This window comes from Mirounga angustirostris, unplaced genomic scaffold, assembly GCF_029215605.1.
Source record: "Mirounga angustirostris isolate CCGP_5_RB_7025 unplaced genomic scaffold, mMirAng1.0.hap1 SCAF_8, whole genome shotgun sequence".
NCBI lineage: Eukaryota > Metazoa > Chordata > Mammalia > Carnivora > Phocidae > Mirounga > Mirounga angustirostris.
Window position 1 is genome coordinate 71,889,198 of NW_026991716.1, and position 22,966 is coordinate 71,912,163.

The 22,966-nt window shown below is 38.5% G+C and overlaps 1 protein-coding gene across 1 annotated transcript in view; it reads right to left on the bottom strand.

The window, feature by feature from the left end:
* SNAP91 (synaptosome associated protein 91) overlaps positions 1–22,966 on the bottom strand; it is a 143,521-nt gene that overhangs the window by 80,874 nt on the left and 39,681 nt on the right. The window contains exons 3-7 of the mRNA XM_054505455.2: positions 11,787–11,929; positions 11,071–11,146; positions 10,202–10,304; positions 8,406–8,499; positions 7,414–7,525 (exon numbers count right to left, since the gene is read on the bottom strand). Of these exons, the coding sequence (XP_054361430.2) occupies positions 7,414–7,525; positions 8,406–8,499; positions 10,202–10,304; positions 11,071–11,146; positions 11,787–11,929 (528 nt within the window). The remainder of the gene's footprint in view (positions 1–7,413; positions 7,526–8,405; positions 8,500–10,201; positions 10,305–11,070; positions 11,147–11,786; positions 11,930–22,966) is intronic.

Here is a 22,966-nt window from a genome sequence, read left to right on the forward strand (position 1 = left end):
TTTGGGGTCTTTTCTGATTCCATACAAATTTTAGGATTGTTTGTTCCAGCACTTTGAAAAATGTCATTGGAATTTTGATCAGGATGGTGTTGAAGGTATAGATTGCTCTGGGTAGCATAGACATTTTAACAATGTTTATTCTTCCGATCCATGAGCATGGAATATTTTTCCATCTTTTTGTGTCTTCTTCAATTTCTTTCATGAGTGTTTTATAGTTCCTAGAGTATAGATCCTTTACCTCTTTGGTTAGGTTTATTCTGAGGTATCTTATGGTTTTTGGTGCTATTGTAAATGGAATTGTTTCTTTAATTTCTCTTTCAACAGTTGCGTTGTTAGTGTATAAGAAAGTAACTGATTTCTGTGCATTGATTTTGTATCCTGCCACATTACTGAATTGCTGGATGAGTTCTAGTAATTTGGGGGTGGAGTCTTTTGGGTTTTCCACATAAAGTATCATGTCGTCTGCGAAAAGAGAAGAGTTTGACTTCTTCTTTGCCAATTTGAATACCTTTTATTTTTTTGTTGTTGTCTGATTGCTGTTGCTAGGACTTCTAGTACTATGTTGAACAACAGTGGTGAGAGTGGGCACCCTTGATGTGTTCCTGATCTTAAGGGAAAGGCTCTCAGCTTTTCCCCATTGAGGATGATATTCGCTGTGGGTTTTTCATAGATGGATTTTATGAGCTTGAGGAATGTTCCCTCTATCCCTATACTCTGGAGAGTTTTAATCAGGAAAGGATGTTGTATTTTGTCAAATGCTTTTTCTGCATCAATTGAGAGGACCATATGGTTCTCCTCCCTCCTCTTATTAATGTGTTCTATCACATTGATTGATTTGCGAATGTTGAACCACCCTTGCATCCCGGGGATAAATCCCACTTGGTCGTGGTGGATGATCCTTTTAATGTATTGTTGGATCCTATTAGCTACGATTTTGTTGAGGATTTTGGAATCCATATTCATCAGGGATATCGGTCTGAAATTCTCCTTTTTGATGGGGTCTTTGCCTGGCTTGGGGATTAAGGTAATGCTGGCCTCATAGAATGAGTTTGGAAGTTTTCCTTCTGTTTCTATTTTTTGAAACAGCTTCAGTAGAATAGGTATTATTTTTTCTTTGAATGTTTGGTAGAATTCCCCAGGGAATCCATCAGGCCCTGGACTTTTGTTTTTTGGGAGGTTTTTGATCACTGCTTCAATCTCGTTACTGGTTATTGGCCTATTCAGGTTGTCAATTTCTTCCTGTTTCAGTCTTGGCAGCTTACAGGTTTCCAGGAAGGCCTCCATTTCATCCAGATTGCTCAGTTTATTCGCATATAGTTGTTGATAATAATTTCTGATAATTGTTTCTATTTCCTTGGTGTTGGTCATGATCTCTCCCCTTTCATTCATAATTTTATTAATTTGGGTCCTTTCTCTCTTCTTTTGGATAAGTCTGGTCAGTGGTTTATCAATCTTATTAATTCTTTCAAAGAACTAACTTCTAGTTTCATTGATCTGATCTGTGTTTCTGGTTTCTAATTCATTGATTTCTGCTCTAATTTTAATTATTTCTCTTCTAATGCGTGGCTTAGGCGTCATTTGTTGCTTTTTCTCTAGTTCTTTAAGGTGTAGAGTTAGTTGGTGAATTCTGGATTTTTCTATTTTTTTGAGTGAGGCTTGGATGGCTATGTATTTCCCCCTTAGGACCGTCTTTGCAGTATCCCATAGGTTTTGGACCGATGTGATTTCGTTCTCATTGATTTCCATGAATTGTTTAAGTTCTTCTTTGATTTCTTGGTTCACCAAAACATTCTTGAGCAGAGTGGTCTTTAGCTTCCAAGTGTTTGAATTTCTGCCAAATTTTTTCTTGTGATTGAGTTCCAGTTTTAGAGCATTGTGGTCTGAGAATATGCAGGGAATAATCTCAATCTTTAGGTATCGGTTGAGACCTGATTTGTGACCCAGTATATGGTCTATTCTGGAGAAAATTCCATGTGCGCTCGAGAAGAATGAGTATTCTGTTGTTTTAGGGTGGAATGTTCTGTAAATATCTATGAGGTCCATCTGGTCCAATGTATCATTCAAAGCTCTTGTTTCCTTGTTGATTTTCTGCTTAGATGATCTGTCCATTGCTGAGAGTAGAGTATTGAGGTCTCCTACAATTAACATATTGTTATCAATATGACTGTTTTGGTTAACAGTTGGCTTATGTAGATGGCTGCTCCCATGTTGGGGGCATAGATATTTACAATTCTTAGATCTTCTTGTTGGATAGACCCTTTAAGAATGATATAGTGTCCTTCTGTGTCTCTTATTACAGACTTTAGTTTAAAATCTAATTTGTCTGATATAAAAATTGCTACCCCAGCTTTCTTTTGAGGTCCGCTGGCATGGAAGATAGATCTCCATCCCTTCACTTCCAGTCTGGATGTAGCTTTAGGTTCAAAATGAGTCTCTTGTAGACAGCATATGGATGGGTCCTGTCTTTTTATCCATTCTGCAACCCTGTGCCATTTTATGGGAGCGTTTAGACCATTCACATTGAGAGTGATTATTGAAAGATATGAATTAATTGTCATCATGTTGCCTGTGAAGATGTTGTTTTTATAGATTGTCCCTGTAAATTTCTGTTGTAGATCACTCTTGGGGTCTTTCTCCTTTTATAGAAACCCCTTAATATTTTTTTTAATTTTTTTTTAAAGATTTTATTTATTTTTCAACAGAGAGAAAGAGACAGCGAGAGAGGGAACACAAGCAGGGGGAGTGGGAGAGGGAGAAGTAAGCTTCCCGCTGAACAGGGAGCCCGATGTGGGACTCGATCCCAGGACCCTGGGATCATGACCTGAGCTGAAGGCAGATGCTTAACGACTGAGCCACCCAGGCGCCCAGAACCCCCCTTAATATTTCTTGCAGGGCCGGCTTAGTGGTCACATATTCTTTCAACTTCTGCTGGTCGTGGAAGCTCTGCATCTCTCCATCCATTCTAAATGAAAGCCTTGCTGGATAAAGTATTCTTGGCTGCATGTTCTTCTCATTTAGTACCCTGAATATGTCTTGCCAGGCCTTTCTGGCTTGCCAGGTCTCTGTGGATAGGTCTGATGTTATTCTGATGTTCCTCCCTCTGTACGTAAGGAATCTCTTCCCCCTAACTGCCCTTAAGATGGTTTCCTTGGTTCTAAGATTTGCAAGTTTTACTATTACATACTGGGGTGTTGGCCTGTTTTCCTTGATCTTAAGAGGGGTCCTCTCTGCCTCTAGGACTCGAATGTTTGTTTCATTCCCCAGATTAGGGAAGTTCTCAGCTACGATTTGCTCAAATACATCTTCTAGTCCTCTCTCTCCACTCCCTCCAGGATTCCAATTATTCTGACATTGGAACGCCTCATGGTGTCACTTATTTCTCGGATTCTATTTTCATGGATTCTGAGTTGTTTTTCCCTGGCCTCCTCTTTTCCCTTTTTATCTATTATACTGTCTTCCAGATAGCTTATTCTCTCTTCTGTCTGTTACCCTAGCTGTTAGATTATCTAGATTGGATTGGATCTCATTGATAGCATTTTTAAGTTCTGCCAATTCACCTTTTATTTCTGCTCTTAGAGACTCTATGTTGCCATTAATTGATTTCTCCATTCCAGCCATTGTCTTCACAATTGCTAGCCTGAATTCCATCTCTGACATCTTGGTTATGTCTGCATCCATTTGTAAATCTGCAGCATAAGTCATAATCTCTGAGTGTTTTCTGTTTTGGGGGCTGCTCCTCCTAGTCATTCTGTTGATGGGTGTTTGAAGGAATGTATAGAGTCCAAATTATTGACCAGAACCCAAGCAAGATGCACCTGTTTTCTAGGGACCTTAGGGTTGCTGGCCTCTTGTTTTCCCAGCCTGTCTTCTGGGGGAGGGGCCTGCCGCGCTGTTACTCAGGCAACCCTGTTTGGGTGGAGTTGCCCTGTCCCCCTGTGGCGGGGGATGGGCTCAGTGGGAATCAGTCTTTGGGGCTTTTGTTCTCTGGCACCTTTCCCTGGGGACTTTCCATGTCTCTTCCGCAAGTCAGAGCAGAAGAGACTGTTTCCAACCCTCTGCCTCAGAGCAGAGAGACCTCTGTCTGTTCTTCAGTGAGCTCTCCAGGCCACACCGTCTCTGTTTCTGTCCGTGCTGCTATAAACTGCAGCGTCGTGGGTTGTGCGCCCCTCCGCAGCGCCCCCAGTCCTGCCTCCAGGTCGGGGCACGTCTCTGCCCTTTGTGCTTCAAAAACCGCCAGCCGCTCCCAGTTCGTGCGCGCATGACTCTGCCGCTTGGGGTTTCCACCCCGGAGGTTGCAGTTCACCGGCGGGACCCCGGCGCACTGCGTTTCCCTCTCGGAGGCTGCAGTTCGCGTGCGCACGACCCCACCAGTCTGGCCCTCCACCCTGGGGGCTGCCCTAAAGTTCTTTCCCGACGCTACCGGTCCGCGAGTTTGTGCCCCGTCCGCAGCGCGCGAGGCTGTCACTCACCGGTGGTGCAGGATCCCCACGTCCAGGCACCCTCCCGCTGCCGTTTATCCTCCGATATCTGCCCGCAGAATCACGGCTCTCTGCTTCGTACCTCAAAACCAACCGCCTGCGATATTCTGTTTGTAGAGATCCAGATCTTCTTACATCTCAGGCTGGTTTCGTGGGTGCTCAGAGTGGTCTGGTAGATATCCAGCTCAATTCCGGGGACCAGCTGAAATAGGGTCCCCTACTCCTCCGCCATCTTTCCCCCCTATACTAGCTGTCTTATTTCAAGGATATCAACCTCCCTGGCTGTCACAATCCCATGGGTTATCACGTTAATGACATCAGGCTGATTGTACCCAGTGGGCAAGAATTTCCGTTATGCTATGTGCCTTCATAAGTCACATGTATGTCACAGGGTGGACAGAGAATTTATGAAAGCTCAGAGACCTGCTACATCAACAAAGTCTTCGGGTCCAAAGGTCCCCTCCATGTGAAATACAAATTGCTTCACCTCGTAACCCCTATAACTAAAACGTAGGCAGCAGTTTGCTGAGCTTTTTTAGTTTTAGAGGTAACATATACAACATGTATGTGTTCTGCTCTAAAAAGAGTATCAGGTGTGGTGTCAGAAAGAAGTAGGATCCAGATCAGGGGAAGCCTCTGCAACTGCTCCAAACCAGAACCACACGGGCCTTTGTTCCCACAGACCTAAAAGTATTCAAAGTGCCTGCAGTAGATCCAAATGCTGCAGAATGCATCTGGCACACTCCGCTAGGAAAACACAGTGGAAGCCTCTAGTGTTTTGGAGCAGAGCCATGTCTTCGTCAGACAGTAACGAATCTCCTTTGGAAAAACTCTTCTTGGCTTGCTTATAGAGACTAAGATTCTAACCACAGAATATCAAGTGATCATAAGACCTCAAGTTTTATCTAATATACATATCCATGAGTTGGACAAGTGCAAGAACACGCTATCATCAAATGAAAGTGGTATAAAAGCGGTCAGCCTCAAGCCAATCCTGAACCCCCATGTGGGTTGTACAAACAGATGGCTCATATTCCCACTGCACCTACTCTTCTGTGCTGCATTTCTCCCTCCAATCATACCTATGGCCTCTGGGGAGCTCCCCATGACCAGTAGTCTGAGGAGAAAAAGAATTCAAGGTTGATTTAGAGATGGTTTCTCATGCCAGCACTAGTTATTATTATTATTATTATTATTATTATTATTTTATTTTTTAAAAGATTTTATTTACTTATTTGAGAGAGAACAAGTGGGGGCGCAGAGGGAGCAGCAGATTCCCTGCGGAGCAGGGAGCCCAACACAGGACTTGATCCCAGGACCCTGGGATCATGACCTGAGCCAAAGGCAGTCACTTAACCGACTGAGCCACCCAGGTATCCGGTGCCAGCACTAGTTATAAAAGTGGTTTGCTAAGTCATTATATCTCCACAAAGGGGTGACTCTGAGAGAAGAAAGAAATCTTTTACTATAGGCCAAACTTCAAGCAGTATATCTATCCGATTTCCACTTTATGTCAAAGGAAAGATGGTGAGTTGGGGCAGCTGGGTGGCTCAGTCAGTTAAGCATCCGACTGTTGATTTCAGCTCAGGTCATGATCTCAGGGTTGTGGGATCAAGTCCCGCATTAGACTCTGGGCTCAGCGCAGAATCTGCTTGAGATTCTCTCTCTCCCTCTCCCTCTGCTCCTTCCCCATGCGTGCTCTCTCTCTCTCAAATAAATAAATGAATAAAATCTTAAAAAAAAAAAAGATGGCGAGACAAATGGAACTCTATCAAAATATGAGCAGTAACTAACTGCTGGCCTTGATGACCAGGGACTTGGAAAAAATCAAACTGGAAGATTGGTAACAAGAAGGTCTGGAGAAGACGTGGTGGATGGACCTCTCAGGATGGATAAAGAGCATGAGACTATTTTCATTCCATACAAATGTAGACTAAAGAGCAATGATCAAGGGATAAAAGGACTCCATATGCTGATGAACATACTATTGTATCAGAAATGGAAGTTATGAATAGGTCCAAGAACACAGTCTGATATATCTGTGTCATTGCTAAGTCCTCAGTCTGTCAATACCCAAGATCAACTCTGAGCTTCTACCACAGCATCATAATCCAGGGAGTATGGAGTCATCCACCAAGTGACGTGTTAAGGATTAATTCCTTTTACCAGGGAAAAGAGCAGCAATCTCTCTATTCCAGAATAGTTGGTTTATCTTGGATACAGATTTATCACCTTTGTTCATATTGCTTTGCCAGTACCACCATCTGGGGAATTACTCCCCTTCATGGTATCTCACACAATACTATTTTGCTGTACAAGAAGTGAGACAACTGATGCACCCCACAGGATTTGTCAGTCTTAGGATGAATCTCTTCAGTCCCGAAATAGTGGACCTTACATAATGATGGAATGGCCTATAGAAGACACTATTTTAAACCCACTCTACGAAGATACCTTAAGAGTTAGAGATTCTAGTATATGCTCTGAACCACTGGTCAGTGTATGGTCCATTGTTCACCACAGCTAGAGTATATGGGTCCAGAAACCTAGGAGCTGGAGTGGCTCTTCTATTATACTTAATGAGGTGGCAGTGGCTTCTTATTCCCTTTACATCTCTAGGAGTGGCATCAGAGGTAGCTGTTAGCACAGTGGAGCAGGACTTATTGGGACTTATTCTAAGAGGCAAAGCCTAGAACCTTCAGTCATTCCAGTATTTTGTAACCACCAAAATCTCTGTATGGAAATCCCTTCCTGCTTAAAACATCTAGAGTGCTTTCTGTTTCTTGCACTTAACCTTGACTGACATAAGAATAGAGAAATGTGACCTGAATGAATCATTTTTTTTTAGATTTTTATCTAATAATGCTATGGTATCCAAATCTTTGCATTCTGATGCATTCTTTATTCAAAGATACCATTCAGCAGTTCTACCTACCAAGTAAGTTAATAACGCCATCATTGTAGCAAGCAAAAAGTTTGATAAGATCTTTGAAAAGAAGCATAAATGCAGCATTTATGACACCATTTGTTAGCTCATTTGGATGCACCTAGAAAAAGATAAAAATTTAATATGTTAATTACATGTTATCAAATGACAATTTTTCTCAAAGCACATGAAAATGTCTCAAGTGATCACTAAGAAATTAATTCACATTCTACAAATATTCTTACACGTCAGAATATTTTATTTTCATGAATCAGATATGTTTATCTGAACTTTTCATTTTGAAATAACCATAAATCCACATGCAGCTGTAAAAAAATACAGAGATTCTATGTACCATTTACCCAGTTTCTCCCAATGGTAACATCTTACAAAACTACTGTACAATATCACAACCAGGATATTGAGATTGCTGCAATCCACAGGTTTTATTCAGATTTCCCCAGTTTCACTTATACTCCTTGGGTGGGGGAGCTTTTCTATATAATCTTATCACACGTGTAGGCCAGTGTATTTACCACCACACTCAAGATACGGGTATGGTTTTAAGAGACATGTCATGTTGGTATTTCCAGGAGGAAGGACCATGACCAGACAAAAACAATTTTCTTTGGTGGATGGTGTCATTTAAGCAGTCTATATAAAATGGCTTCTAAAAGCAGGCTAAGGTATTTAACTAGTTACTGAGGCTAAAGGTACATCTTGCAGCTACTTCACCCTGCTCTGAACACAGGGTTCCAAGAATGCACTATTCGTATTTTTCCATGACTTAAGTAAACACTTGAGAAACTGCTCAGACAATCTGGATAACCACAGTCAACTCTACCATGCTAAGAGCCTACATGAAGTGCTTCGTCTAGCTCATCAAAATGAAGGAGATCTCAATATGCTTCCTGAGTAGATTTCCAGCTTTACCTATAGCCCACCTTCAAACAGAAGACAATACTAATTGCGTCGCGCACATTTTCTAGGGAGATACATACATCAAATTCAAGCAGTGCATCAATCTGTCCCTGCAGAATTGGCATACTCTTCAGTAGCTTTTCAGGAGCCATTGTCCTCATTACACCGTCGGCCCTATAATTGTTTTTAAAAAAGAAAAAGATGCAACTTCCTTGTATGTGGAAAATTCAAGACCACGTGCATTCTTCCAAACTGCACCCCCTCCATGTCCTTATTAATCCTGTGGGATGACTTTGAGATATTAAAAGGCTGTAGTTGATTCCCCTCTCTACATCACTTCCTCTCCCCCATTCTTGTTCTTCACGCACACGGGCAGTGCTTTCTTTCTCTTTGCACTGCCCTCAGGAAGAAAGCAGTGTGTCTGTATAAAAGAGATCAGCTGAATTACTAGATGGACTTTTCCAAATCTGTAACAGAGGTGTAGGTTTTGTGAATGCCAGTTTGTTTTTAAGAAAGAGAGAGAACACATGTCTTAGAAGTCTTCAAAACCTGTAGGACTGGGAGAGCAGAGTGTATACTATTAACTATCAAGGGAAGAAAAATGCAAGCTGATATGTACAGTTTGGCCAAAAGGAGACAGAGTTTAACTAGCTGCTGAGGACACAACTGGAGGTTCATGCCAGAGGGTGCATGAGACAGGGCACTGAACCCCATGCCCGCCCAGAGGACTCTTATGGAGCCCCTGCATCCAGTGATGGCCCAGCTGTGGCAGTATTGAAGTAGTTGAGAAAAATACCCAGCTTATGTCAATGGGCTAAAAATGGCAACTTTCAGGATCTCTCCTACTACAAGGGTAGGGAAAGCATCCCAAAGTATCCCTATGTGCACATACAGGGTGCAGAAGTTTCTAAGAAGCCTATGGACCTACTGCAGAAAGGCCGCAATGCAGCCAGACACATCAGCTACGGCTGTCCAGGGCCATGTAAGAAGTTGGAGGAAGACACATGAACTAGAACCATCTATACTGAGAAGGGGGTAAAGTAAAAACCTTGATTTTATAGAATGTTCACCCACAAGAAACTAATTTATTTTGAACAGACAAGTTTAAATTGTTCAGCACCATGATTAAAACATAGTTGAAAGCTAAGGCTAGGTCACTATTAGAAAAACCGAGTGTTGTCTTTTTGTGTGAATTCTTGAGACTAAAATATTAAACCTTCTACAATACCTTGCCATTATTTCAAGTCAAGAACAGATACAAGATTTGCACAAATTTATGACTGAACACTTCTGATTAAATTCAACATCTATCTAGAGGGAAATAAATGATAATTATGAATTAAAATATAAGTGTTTCTGTTTCAGTGAGGTTTTCTTAATCAATGATTAGTATTAATAATCAGTTCAATTATGGTGTGCGTGTGTGTGTGATACCAGGACATTATTACCTCCCAAGAACAGATCTCCACCATATACACAGTTCAGTTTTACTTCAATCAAAACACACTGAAGTAACTATTATAAACTAGAGCCACTGTTCTTTGAACTCTGAATGTACTTCAAATTCGCTCCATTTAAAATTATTTAGAGGAATATACGTGCTTAAGAATTTTGAATTGAAATTAACAAATAAAATGTTATACCATGTCAATTCTGAGCAGCGAATCAGATTTTTTGCATGAAAATATAAATAAAGTAACATATATTACAACTTCCAGGCTAACTTCTATAATACTATCGAGTCTCTTTTTTCAGGTGATTGTAAACTGGGCCTTCATGACCAAAATTATTTGGCATTTAAGCTTGGTTAAGGTAAGTCAAGTAAGCCTCAAAGACTTACTCTGCTCAAATAAATATGAGAAAGAAAAAAACATACCCTTTCTTCACTCTGGCAAAATCAAATGCCATCTGTCTGTAAGAGAAAGCCTTTTCATTCAAATATCTACTATAGCGCCTTATGAAGGTAGACATATCATAACCTGGGGGGGAGGGGCAGAAGAAGTAAAACTAATTAATAAAATACCTTCCCTTGTGCTTTGCTTAGTACCATTTTTTTTTAAACTCTCCAAATGTAAATAATGCTAGAATGAGGTCAATAAAGGCACCAGAAAGGCCTCACTTAAAATCCAACTACAAGCAAAAATACTGTAGGCATGAGACATTCTAAGACATTTCAATTTCATTATGCTACCATCCTTGTACGGAATGTCTTTTCTGATTTTTCCTTGCGTTTTTGTTCACCGTTTCAAGTAACAGGCTGTTTCAGGCTTAACACATGCAGCTATCTGAGAACTATCCACTTGCTTGGTGTGCTTGCTTTATACATAATAGGCAACCAATAAGTATGATGAATGAACATATGACTACAGTTTAAATTCTACTAATTTACAAAGAATGTTTAAGACTGGAATCTTTTTCTTTAAATTAGGAAAGTACTGCCTTTTGTACTTTCATAAACAAACAACTGTGGGTCTAGAATACTGACTGTTAAGGTAAATACTGAAAAGGACAAAAAGTAAAATTGATATGTAATTTATATGCTGAGTTCTCTAACAATAAAATATTTTAAAGCTCTACAAAGTAACTAAATAATTACTTTTACACTTTTTCTTAAATACCCAACAGAACTACCAGCTATACTAATTATAGATTATGAACCTCACTTCAAAAAAAAAAACAAAGACAAAAACAAAACCCTGCATCAAAAGCATTATCCAAAAAATTAGAAAACATAACTATTCTCACCATGGGATCCACTTTTGTCCAAAAAATTGCTGAGATTGAACAGTGTATTTCTAGAGGCCAAGTACTGGATAAATCTCTGAAAAACAAAAACTAGACTCATAACCAATATTCCCAAATCATACCTTTAAACAATTTCTGATACTAAAGGATATTGCAAATTCTCATTTTTTTTTTTTTTTTTTACTCAGTTATAAAGTTTCTTAGTCTGCTGACTTTTTCTGAGGAGGAAAAAAGACTGAAAAGTACTCACTGAAATAGAATTAAATTTTATGATCTTTCATTTTTCATATAACAGAAACACTGCAGTTTAATGCGAGTAGTAGGCATCCCATATAAAATGGGTAATTTTTATTTTATTAATGTTTTCCAAAATTAAATATTTTTATAAAAGCAATTTTCACTTAAAGTGCAAAAGACTGTTCCTAATGGGAAAAATAATTTTATTGTTCCTTTCTCCTAACATTTTTGCCCACTAATACATTTATATGGTGTATACCTTTTAGGTCCCAGTAATATTTAATATTTCAATGTCCCCAAGAGAATGTCTAACTTAACATTTTTTTTTTAAATAGCTAAGTAGACGATTAAAATTGTACTCTTGGTGATTTTGAGCCATATATTTCCTCTTCTTTTTCTCCTAATTGATGAAAAGTAGAAGAGCCCTCCATAAATGCCTCCTCCCCCCACCAAAGAAAAGTTAAGTTCACTTCATTTACCTCATTTCCATGCACCATGAGATGATGTGTTGTGACTAAAGCTTTAAATACAACCACCCAGCTACTGTTTGTTGCCCTCTCAAAGAGTGTGTCGGCCATCTGAGGAATATTAACATTGGTCTCATTGGTAGCCTGAATCAAATCTATGAAAGTAGAAGAAATCCAACAATAATATTAATCATTACATATGAAACTTCATTTCAAATGTTAAAACAATTTAAACCTGTTTACTAAAACAGGAGTCCCCAAAATGCTTTGACAATAGCTAACCACATTAAAAAAAATTAAGCTATAATATTTTTACACATGCACACATAAATACATGATTTACCCAATGCATTTTATTTTTTCTTGAATTTATTTTTTTCCACTGAATTCTCTTCTGTGTCCTCTTCTAATTTTATCTGTTTTCTGGTACCAATGTCATTCTTTCAAATTACAAACTCCAGGAAAGCTAAGCCTCATGTTAATTCTTTTCTAGTACAATGTCTCAAACATGTAGACACTTATTCTATACACCATTTAAAGGCAATAACATAAATGTATTTCTTTGAAACATTAAGCAGCTAAATGCATACTTCACTTAGATTTTAAGTTTGATGGGTGCTAATAAATATACTTGCCACCTAAGCGGCGGAATGAGAGCAAATAGTGAAAAAAAAAATCCATTACACTTACCTAAGTTTCCAAATACCGTGCATGCATTAAATTACTATTATGTGACCTGAGTTTATAAGAGTAAATCTTTAAAATGTATTCACTGTCCAAATTTACATATTATCTGTACGATTCCAGCTGTACCTCAGGGGAAAACATTTTTTTATATAGTGGCCAAGGTGGGCTGCCCAGCATTTAGAAAAAGTGGCGAGTGTTGTCAAAAAGTTATCTGAGGCAATCAAAGATTAATGTATTAAGGAACAGAAACTGGGCAGGTCACACTGGGGCAGACTTCAGAGCAGTACAGTTGACCCTTGAACCACATGGGTTTGAGCTAAAGGGTCCACTTTCACACAGATTTTATTTTTTACAGTCCAGTACCATAAATGTATTTTCTCTTGCTTTTGATTTTCTTAATAACTTTTTCTCAATTTATTTTAAGGAATACAGTATATATAACACATGTAACATAAAAAAAAAATACGTGTTAATTATTTATGTTACCAGTAAGGATTTTGGAGGAGTCAAAAGTTATGCTCAGATTTTTGACTGTGCGGGTGGTTGACACCACTAACCCCCCGGGGGTTGTTCAAGGGTCAACTGGTACTTCCTACAGCACAGTATGACCTCCTCAGGACAAGACTACAAGACTTCTCTCACAGGCCACACCCACCTTGCAGAGAACTGCCTATGATACTCAGTTACAAGAGAATCCTATGCAACAAATGCAGAGACACAGACCCATCCTTTTCCTTATTCAAAATCCACACTCAGTGATCATTAAATTATACATTTGTTTTATGCATTTCTCCATTTTACAAAAAATAAGGTTTAAAGAAGTTGATACTCCATGTCGGAAATAAATTCTAGAGTAGAGGGTAACAATAACTGTTCTGAATTATAAATGGACCAGACCAGGCTTACTTTTTACTTTATTTTAAATTCCAGACATCATCCCTGTTCACTTTAACACCTTCCCTCAATGTTTTTCCTTTATTAGAATTCTACTCATCCTTCAGGAAATCTTTCCTGGTCCCTTTTAAATGCAGCCCCACGTGGCCTCCTGCCGCTGTAAAACCTGAGGCATTTTGTTCCTGGTGGGTATGCAGGTTAGATGTGTATGGGCCATAGTTTCTACCATACCAAAGCTCCTTGAGGATGGAAACGGTCACATCAATGTCTGTTTTCTGTGCAGAGCTTTGCAGAGCACTGTGTACAAATAAACAACTGTTGAACAAAATGGGCAAAACCCCCCATACTTTAACCCAAAATAGAAGCAAACAGTCCTTTAAAAAAGAAAAATCACTAAGCTGTGACACTGTTTTCTAAGACTATATCATGGGACTACTTTATACTTGAAATTCTGTGTCAGTCACAAACTTTTCTATTCATTTATTTACTGAACTGGGCTCTGGGGATACAGAAACATTGCTGGTCAGAGGAGACAAGCACCTGTTCAGATAATAAAGAAAGCCCTATATGAAATGAGTAAAGAGAGGCAGCAAGAGAGCAAAGAGAGCCCAGGTGCAGGGGCTACATTAGCCCCTGTCTAGATGTACAACTCTGGCAAATTAAAAGTCTCTTTGACTTAGGCCCTCATCTTTAAAATGGGAAGTAATAATTACTACCTTTCAGAACTATTACATGGACGGTAAAGTGTCTGAACATAGTAGGCACCCAATATAAATGTTTGTAAATACTGTTATACACACACTGCATTATGAGAACAGAGTGGGACTAGGAAAGACTCCATGGGGAGGATCATAAAGTCAGCTCTACCATGGGAGAGGAGTGAGAAGGACATTTTACCAAGTGTGCAAAGTGGGGAGCCCTGAGAGGTGGCGTGTCCTTGGAGAACTGTGGTGGTCTGGGGGCTAGGTATGTGTGAGCAGGTGGTGGGAGGAACTTAACTAAAGAGCTAGGGGATGACCACTGAGGGATCTTACACATGACTGAAGAGTTTGGACTTCACTCTATGGACCAACAGGAGCCCTTGGAAGTATTTTAGCAGAGAGATACAAGACTTCATTTTTATAGTCAACAACATCATTCGGCAACTACTAAATTCTCTCTGCAAGCAGAGGCATAGAATAGGAATAATTACCTTTGCCTGGAAAGATATACTAGAAGATAGGAAAAGAGTAAGTTAGAAAGCCCAGGTGAGAGTCAGATGAGGTTAACCTGGCTAATGAATAGGCAGTGGGAAATGGAGATAATGAATGGAGCAGAAAGATATTCAGTTCAGGAGGCTCAATTCATGGGATTTCCAGGTGAGCAGATGGATATTAGAGGGGAAGGGAAAAAGAATTGTGAACAATTTCAGATTTCTGATTTGGAGTCCAGAAAATGTTTTTTTTTTTTTTACTGAAAAGGGAGGAAAGTTGGTTTCAAAGAAGACAAACTATTTTGAACATAAACATTTGAAGTAGCTGCTGGAGATCTATGTTGAGATGTCTGATAAGGGACTGGAAGCTGTTCTAAAGTTCAGGACAAACATTTAGCCTAGATACAAATTTGGGAGTCATCAGCAATGAAATGGGAGCTGAAATCATGTAAGTAGAAGAGGTAACCCAAAGATTCTACAAAAAAAACAATGGAAATTATGTTATAAATAAGTAAAGAAATAATCAGAGCTAAGAAAGACCAACATTTAAGAGATGAATGGAAAAAAAGTGAGTGGAACAACAGTCAGATGGTAAACAGAAGCCCAGGAAAGTGAAATAGTGAGAGCTAATTAAGAAGAGCTTCGAAAATTCAAGAAGTGATTAGGGGTCACCAATGTCAACTACTACAGAGTTCTCACAAGCTGAACCTGAAGAACAGAATATGTATAACTATAGGACTGCTGCCGTAGGAAGGAAATAAAGCTCAAATATAAACTAGGTATGAGGGGGAGGGAGCCAAAGGAAGGTTTTCTGTGGTTTAAAGATGGGAGACACTTAAGTATGTTTAAGACCAAGTAGGAAAAGGCAAAAAGAGGTGAGGATACAAAGAGAATAGAGATGACTTATAGGAAAGTCTAGAGGCAGAATGAGCTCTAGAATTCAGGGCTCAGATGTCAGTTAGCCTTAAAGAGGAAGGTCACACAGGAGGAGAGGTAAGGATGGGTGCTGGAGTGGAAATGGAAGAATGATCAGATAAAATGCTACTGAGAGGCATGTCCTTGATGAAGGAGAAGTTATAACTTTTATTAAATCTTGACCTTGGGGCACCTGGGTGGCTCAGTCATTAAGCGTCTGCCTTCCACTCAGGTCATGATCTCGGGGGTCCTGGGATCGAGCCCCACATCGGGCTCCCTGCTCAGTGGGAAGCCTGCTTCTCCTTCTCCCACTCCCCCTGCTTGTGTTCCTTCTCTCGCTTTGTCTCTCTTTGTCAAATAAATAAATAAAATCTTTTAAAAAAAAATCTTGACCTTAAAATATTCTTTTTAATATCCTATGTGAGGGGTTGGCAAACTACAGCTTGCTGGGCAATCTGGCTTGCTTCTTGTTTTGTAAATAAAATTTTATTGGAACACGGCCATACCCATTTGTTTACATATTGTCTAAGGCTGCTTTCATACTACAGTGACATAGTTGAATTGTTACAACACTCAACTCAAACTAAATTCAGTGGTCCACAAAGTCTAATATTTACTCTCTGATCCTTTACAGAAAATGTTTGCTGACCCTGTTCTGTCACTAAATGGGAAGTGTCTATAAAGCACCTCTGAGGCATAACAGAGATGAATGGCTAGCTCAAGGAAAAGCAATTGCGTGTTTGAACTGTGAGCTGAACTAACAACTTGTGTAAACTACCATTTTTTACTTGAAAGAATGACTGACAGACTTCAAACCATGGTGATTCTGACTTGGTATTCAGCAGTTACTTTCTCAACAATAAAGTGAGCCTGTCACTTCAAATAAAACAAATGACAGTACTGGTTGCCAATGATAAAATTCAATCTTTTGAGTAAAAATCAGAATTTTAGAAAACTTGTGTTGGCCACAGTAAGCTTCACAATTTTCCAGTTCTCTGATAAGATCGTTGGTGACACTTGTTTATATTATATAATGAAATATGAAAACATTTTGGAAGACATATCTCAGTGAACTGCTATTTTTAATTTTTTAAATTTTTTAATTTTTTAAAAAGATTTTATTTATTTGTCAGAGAGAGAGGGAGAGACAGAACAAGCACAAACAGGGGGAGTGACAGGCAGAGACAGAAACAGGCTCCCTGCATAGCAAGGAGCCCGATGCGGGACTCAGTCCCAGGACCCTGGGATCATGACCTGAGCCAAAGGCAGATGCTTAACCAACTGAGCCACTCAGGCATCCCAAACTGGTATTTTTTAAATGGCTAGTATGTAATGTTACAAAATAATACATTTAATTAATGCAAAGTAAAGACAGACCAATGCCAAAAGATCTTACTGTAACAGAGTCCAAAAAAATCCACTGCTGTAGTTTCAGAATCAATATTGCAATTTAAATTCAAGAAAATAGCACTTAAAGAGTTATAGTATAGTATCAAAGAAGGATACCCACAATTTTCTGAAAAAGCTATTAAAATAGTTCTCCCCTTTCCAACTGTGTATGTGTGTGAGGACAAATTTTCCTCATACACTTGAACTAAAACAATATGTCCCAATAGATTGAATATAGAAACAGATATGAACATCTGTCTTCTATTGAGCAAGACATGAAAGAAATCTATAAAAATATCAAACAATACCACTCTTCTTGCCATATTTCTTTGCTATGGAAAATAATTATTTTCCCTAAAAGTATTATTTGTGTTAATATGTCCATAGGTTTATTATTAAAGGTATCCTGAGACCAAACAGCTTGAGAGTTGCTATTCTTGGTATATATCTAAAAAGAGAATTGCTAGGTTGTAGGGTATCCACATATTTAACTTTACAAAATGTTTTTACACAGTGGTTGTAACATTTATATTCTCGCCAGTAGTTTATATAAGTATCTACTGCTTTACTTGCTCACCAAATAAAGGGTTTCCATTTAAAGAATTTCAAAAAATTAAAACAAAGCATAGACATAAACACACAGAAAAAAATGTTCTTGAAAATTACAAAATCTAAATGTTAAATATCTGTCATATTTGAATTCCTTAGAATTCAAAGCATTAGCTGAATTTGGGGAGACAGATCTGGTATCTATTTAAGATTGATTGATTTATTTGTCAGAGAGAGAGAGAGCGCACAAGCAGGGGGAGTGGCAGGCAGAGGGAGAAGCAGGCTCCCCGGTGAGCAGGTAACCTGATGCAGGACTCGATCACAGGACCCTCGGATCATGACCTGAGCTAAAGGCAAATGCTTAACTGACTGAGCCACCCAGGGGTCCCAGATCTGGTATCTTTTTAAAGATAGGTTTTAAAATAGCTTATTGAAGTACAACTGACATTAAAAAATTGCACATATTTAAAGGATATTATTTGATAAGTTTTGACAAACATGCATCCATAAAACTATCAAAATCAAGATAATGAACATATCCATCACCCCCAAAATTTTCCTAGAGACCTTTTATAATTCCTCCTTCCTACCCTTCATCATTCTTTGCTGCTGTCCCTTAGCAACCACCAATATGCGGTCAGCCAATATACATTAGTTTGTATCTTCTAATACAATAAAAATTCTCTAATAAAGAGAATCATACATTTGGGGGCAGGGAGGCAGGGGAGAGGTCTGGCTTCTTTCACTCAGGATAATTATTTTGAGATTCAACCGGTTGTTGCGTGTATCAATAGTTCCAATAGTTCATTCCTTTTTATTACTGAGATATATTCTGCTATACGGACAGAGCAAAACTGTTTATTCATTCACCTATTGATGGACATTTGGAGTGACTCCGGTTTTTGACTATTACAAGTAAAGCTGCCATGAACATTTGTGTACGAGGATTTGCATGGACATATGCTTTCAATTCCTTGGGTAACTGCCTAGGAGTAGACTGTTTAAATCATTTTGAAGTAAACATTTAAGAAACTGCCAAACTGTTTCCAAAATGGTTGTATCATGTTATATTCCCACCAGCAGTGTACCAGCACTCGTTTATTTTCTGCCATTCTAACAGGTGTGACATGGCATCTCATGGTGGTTTTTTTTTTTTTTTTTTGCATTTCCATAATGGCTACTAATGTTGAACATATTTTTCATGTACATTTTGTTACTTTATTTGCCATAGGTATAAATTCTTTGCCCATTTTTACTGGATTGTTTGTTTTCTAATTATTGAGCTATTTTGGATCAAATCCACTATCAGATATGTAATTTGCAAATATTTTCTCCAAGTCTATGGCTTCCCATTTCATGTTTTTAATAGTGTCTTTCGAAGAACAGAAATTCTCAATTATGATGAAGTCCTATCTACCAAGTTTTTCTTTAAGGGTTCGTGCTTTTGTGTCGTACTTAAGAAATCTTTGCTTGAGTCAAAGTCACAAAGATTTTCTCCTGTGTTTCTTCTAGAAGTTTTATAGTTTTAGGATTGTATGTTTAGATCTATAATACATTATTAGTTTTTTTATAAATGATATGAAGTATGGATATAGGGTCTTTTTTTTTCTTTTGCATATATCAAATTGTTCCAGCACTATTTGTTGAAAAACCTATTCTCTCCTACTTTTTATTCTTTCCCACTTTGTACCTTGTCAAAAATCAACTGACCACATATCTTGGGGTCTATTTCAGGACTTACTCTGTTCTACTGATCTATTTGTCTGCTTTTATACCAATGCCACACTATCTTTATTAATATAAATTTTGATAATTCTTGAAATCAGGTGGTGGTAGCCCTCTAACTCTGTTCCTTTTCAAAGTAGTTTTTGCTCTTTTAAATCCTTTGTATTTCCATAAGTTTTACTATGAATTTATCAATTTTAACAAAAATATCTGCTGGGATTTTGATTGGGATTATGTTGGATTATATAGATCAATTTGGGGTGATCTGGCATTTTAGCAATACTGAGTTTTCCCACTTATATACATGGTCTGTCTCTCCATGTATTTAGATCTGCTTTAATTTGTCCCAGCAATGTTGTGCAGTGTTCAGTATTCAGGTCTTACATATATTTTGTCAGATTCCTTCCTAAGTATTTCACACATTTTGATGATATGGTAAATGGTATTGTTTCTTTTTCATTTCCTTTGTTTTTTTAAGAATTCTTAATTTATTTTTATTTGACACAGAGAGACAGAGATAGTGAGAGAGAGAGCATAAGCAGGGGAAGCGACAGGCAGGCAGAGGGAGAGGGAGAAGCAGGCTTCCCGCTAGGCAGGGAGCCTGATGCGGGGCTCGATCCCAGGACCCTGGGATCATGACCTGAGCCGAAGGCAGCCGCTTAACCGACTGAGCCACCCAGGTGCCCTTCATTTCCATTTCGAATTGTTCATTGCTAGTATTAAGAAATACAACTTTTATATATTGACTATATCGTACAACTTTGCTTAACTCATCAGTTCTTTTTTGTAGATTCTGTCATAAATTCTGCATAGATTATCTGTGATAGTTTTTACTTCTTTGCAATCTTGATACCTTTTCCTCTTCCTTTTTAAAAATTTTTTAATTTTTTTTTTTTTGCTTGATGGTATTGGTCCTGGCCAGAATCTCCAATGCAATTTGAAGAGTGATGAGAAAGAACATCCCTTTCTTTATTCCAGATCATAAGGAGAAAACATTCAGTTTATTCAGTTCTTCACTAGTAAATGTGATGTTAGCAGTAAGTTTTTCACAGATATCCTACATCATATTAAGGAAGTTTCTTTCTATTCCTACTTTGCTGAGAGTTTTTATCATAAATGGATGTTGGATTTTGTCAAATATATTTTCCCTACCTATTGAGATGATCGTATGGTTTTTCCTTTTCAGTCTGTTATTATGGTGGATTACACTGACTTTTTGTAAATATTTTATTTATTTGAGAGGGGGAGAGAGAGTGTGTGCAAGTGGGGGAGGAGCAGAGGGAGAAGCACAGACTCTGCACTAAGCACAGAGCTTGACACAGGGCTCGATCCCACAGCCCTGAGATCATGACCTGAGCTGAAATCAAGAGTCAGATGCTGAACCAACTGAGCCGCCCAGGAGCCCCTACATCGATTAACTTTCAAATGTTAAACTAACCTTGCGTTCTTGGGATAAACTCCTTTGGTCATGATATTTTATCTGTCACTGGATTTGATTTGCTAAAATTTTGTTAAGAATTTTTACACCCATGAGAGACTATGGACTCTGAGAAACAAACAGGGTTCTAGAGGGGAGGGGGGTGGGGGGATGGGTTAGCCTGGTGATGGGTATTAAGGAGGGCACGTACTGCATGGAGCACTGGGTGTTACATGAAAACAATGGATCGTGGATCACCACATCAAAAACTAATGATGTATTGTATGGTGACTAACATAATAAAATTTTAAAAATTAAAAAAAAAATAATTTTTACATCCAGGGGCACCTGGCTGGCTCAGTCAGAAGAGTATGTGACTCTTGATCTCAGGGTCATGAGTTCGAGCCCCATGTTGGGTACAGAGATTACCTAAATAAATAAAACTTTTTTAAAAAAGAATTTTTACATCTATGTTCATTAGGGATATTGGTCTATAGTTTCTTTTCTTGTAATATCTTTGGTTCTGCAATCAGAGTAATGGTCTCATAAAATAAGTATTCTCTCATCTTCAATTTTCTGGAAGAGATTGTGTAGAATTGGGATTATTTTTTTAAATGTCTGGTATTCTGGGCCTGGAATTTTCTTTGATAGAATATTTTTAACCGTAACTTAAATTTCTTTAATAGAAATAGGGCTGTCTGGGTTATTTATTTATTTTTGAATGAGTCTGGGTAGTTTGTCTTTTTCAAAACACTTGCCCTTTTCATACAAGGTATTATATTGGCATCAAGTTGTTAGCAGTATTCCCATATTCTCCTTTTAACATGTATCAAACCAGTAGTGATGTCATTTCATAATTACCCGATACTGGTAATTTATGTCTTTTTTTTTTCTTTTTCATTCTGATCACTCTGGGTAAAGTCCTTTCAATTGTATCAATCTCCACAAAGACTCCGCTCCAGAGGAAGCTTCAGAGGAAGCTCCAATTCAGGTGGGCTCCTCCACCTCGTGCTACAGCCTGGAACCTCTCTCTTGACAGTAAGCTGGGATAATCCCAGAACTCACTTTGTTCTCCATCTCTCAGGGATCACTGTGTCCTACCGCCTGATGTCCAATACATTGAAAACAGTTCTTTGATATATTTTGCCCAGTTTCTCAGTTGTTTCAGGCAGGAGGGCAAACATAGACCCTGTTACTCCATCTTGTCACAAAGTATAAGTCTATCTTTTTGGTAGTTTTAAGCAATTGAAAATATATTAGAAAATCCCTCTGAGGAAAGATAATATAACAAAATAAGAGAATAAAAGAAATAGATGCAAGTAGAAAAAGAATTTTAACTTTTGAGAGTTGTAAATAATTGCTCACTAAAATAAGAAAATAGCAACAAACCTGAATAGCTCTCAAATTCTTGATCACCTATGTCTTTTTCTGCTACTACATGAGACTCTCAACCACTTCAACCATGTGGAAAGGTAGCACATCACAGAACCCTTGTTACCTCTTACCTGGACCGCTCTGTAACCTGTTCTCTGGATCGCCTCCAGCCCAACTAGATATACTTGTGGAAAAATAACTGCCCAAGTGTACACTTCTGATCTTGGCATTCACCTGCTCAAAACCCCCCTGGGGCCTCCTGCTGTCCACTGAATTAAACACAATTACCTCAACCCTGAGTAAAAGGCCTTTTATCAGAAGACACAGCTACTTTCCTACTCTTTGCTGTGAGTTGTGCACCAACACTATGGTACTGATACATTTTCATGCTCCTCTTATTGCCTAGAACATCTCTGCCTTCACTCTTTTGAGATCTCATCTCTTAAGGCAATCTCAAATACTATAACCTCCAAGAAGTCTCTTCTAATATTGCCCTCAAATGGAGAAGAGGCTTTAATTTTCTCTTCCATGCAGAGTGGGGCAAAGGACACTGGACTTGGGGCCACAGATCTGGTTTACAACCTAACTCTGCTACTTATGGACAAATTAATTTGACCACTCTATGGTTCTATATTTTCACCTAGAAATGGGAGAAGTATTAACTACCTTACAGGACAGACATTGTCATTTGTGCTAATCTTTACACATCTTCATTATAGTCCTTATTACATAAAATTCTAATTGTTAATTTACATATGTTTTTTCTCTACTGGAGCTCAAGATCCAGTAAGTAGGAATGAGGTCATTATCTGTATCTTTTGGTCCCTGGTACCTAACACAGGCCCTGGCATATAAAAGACACTTAATGAATGAGACAGCTATGACTGGGTTAGCATTCTCTGCCTCAATATAAAGTACTTTCATACTAAAACTGATAGTTGGTATTAAAGGTCTATTTCTTTCCATTAATTCTTACTAGATGCAACTGAATCACCAAATTAGACAGAAAGAGTTACTTTCTATGTCACTGATTTATATATACTTTTATCA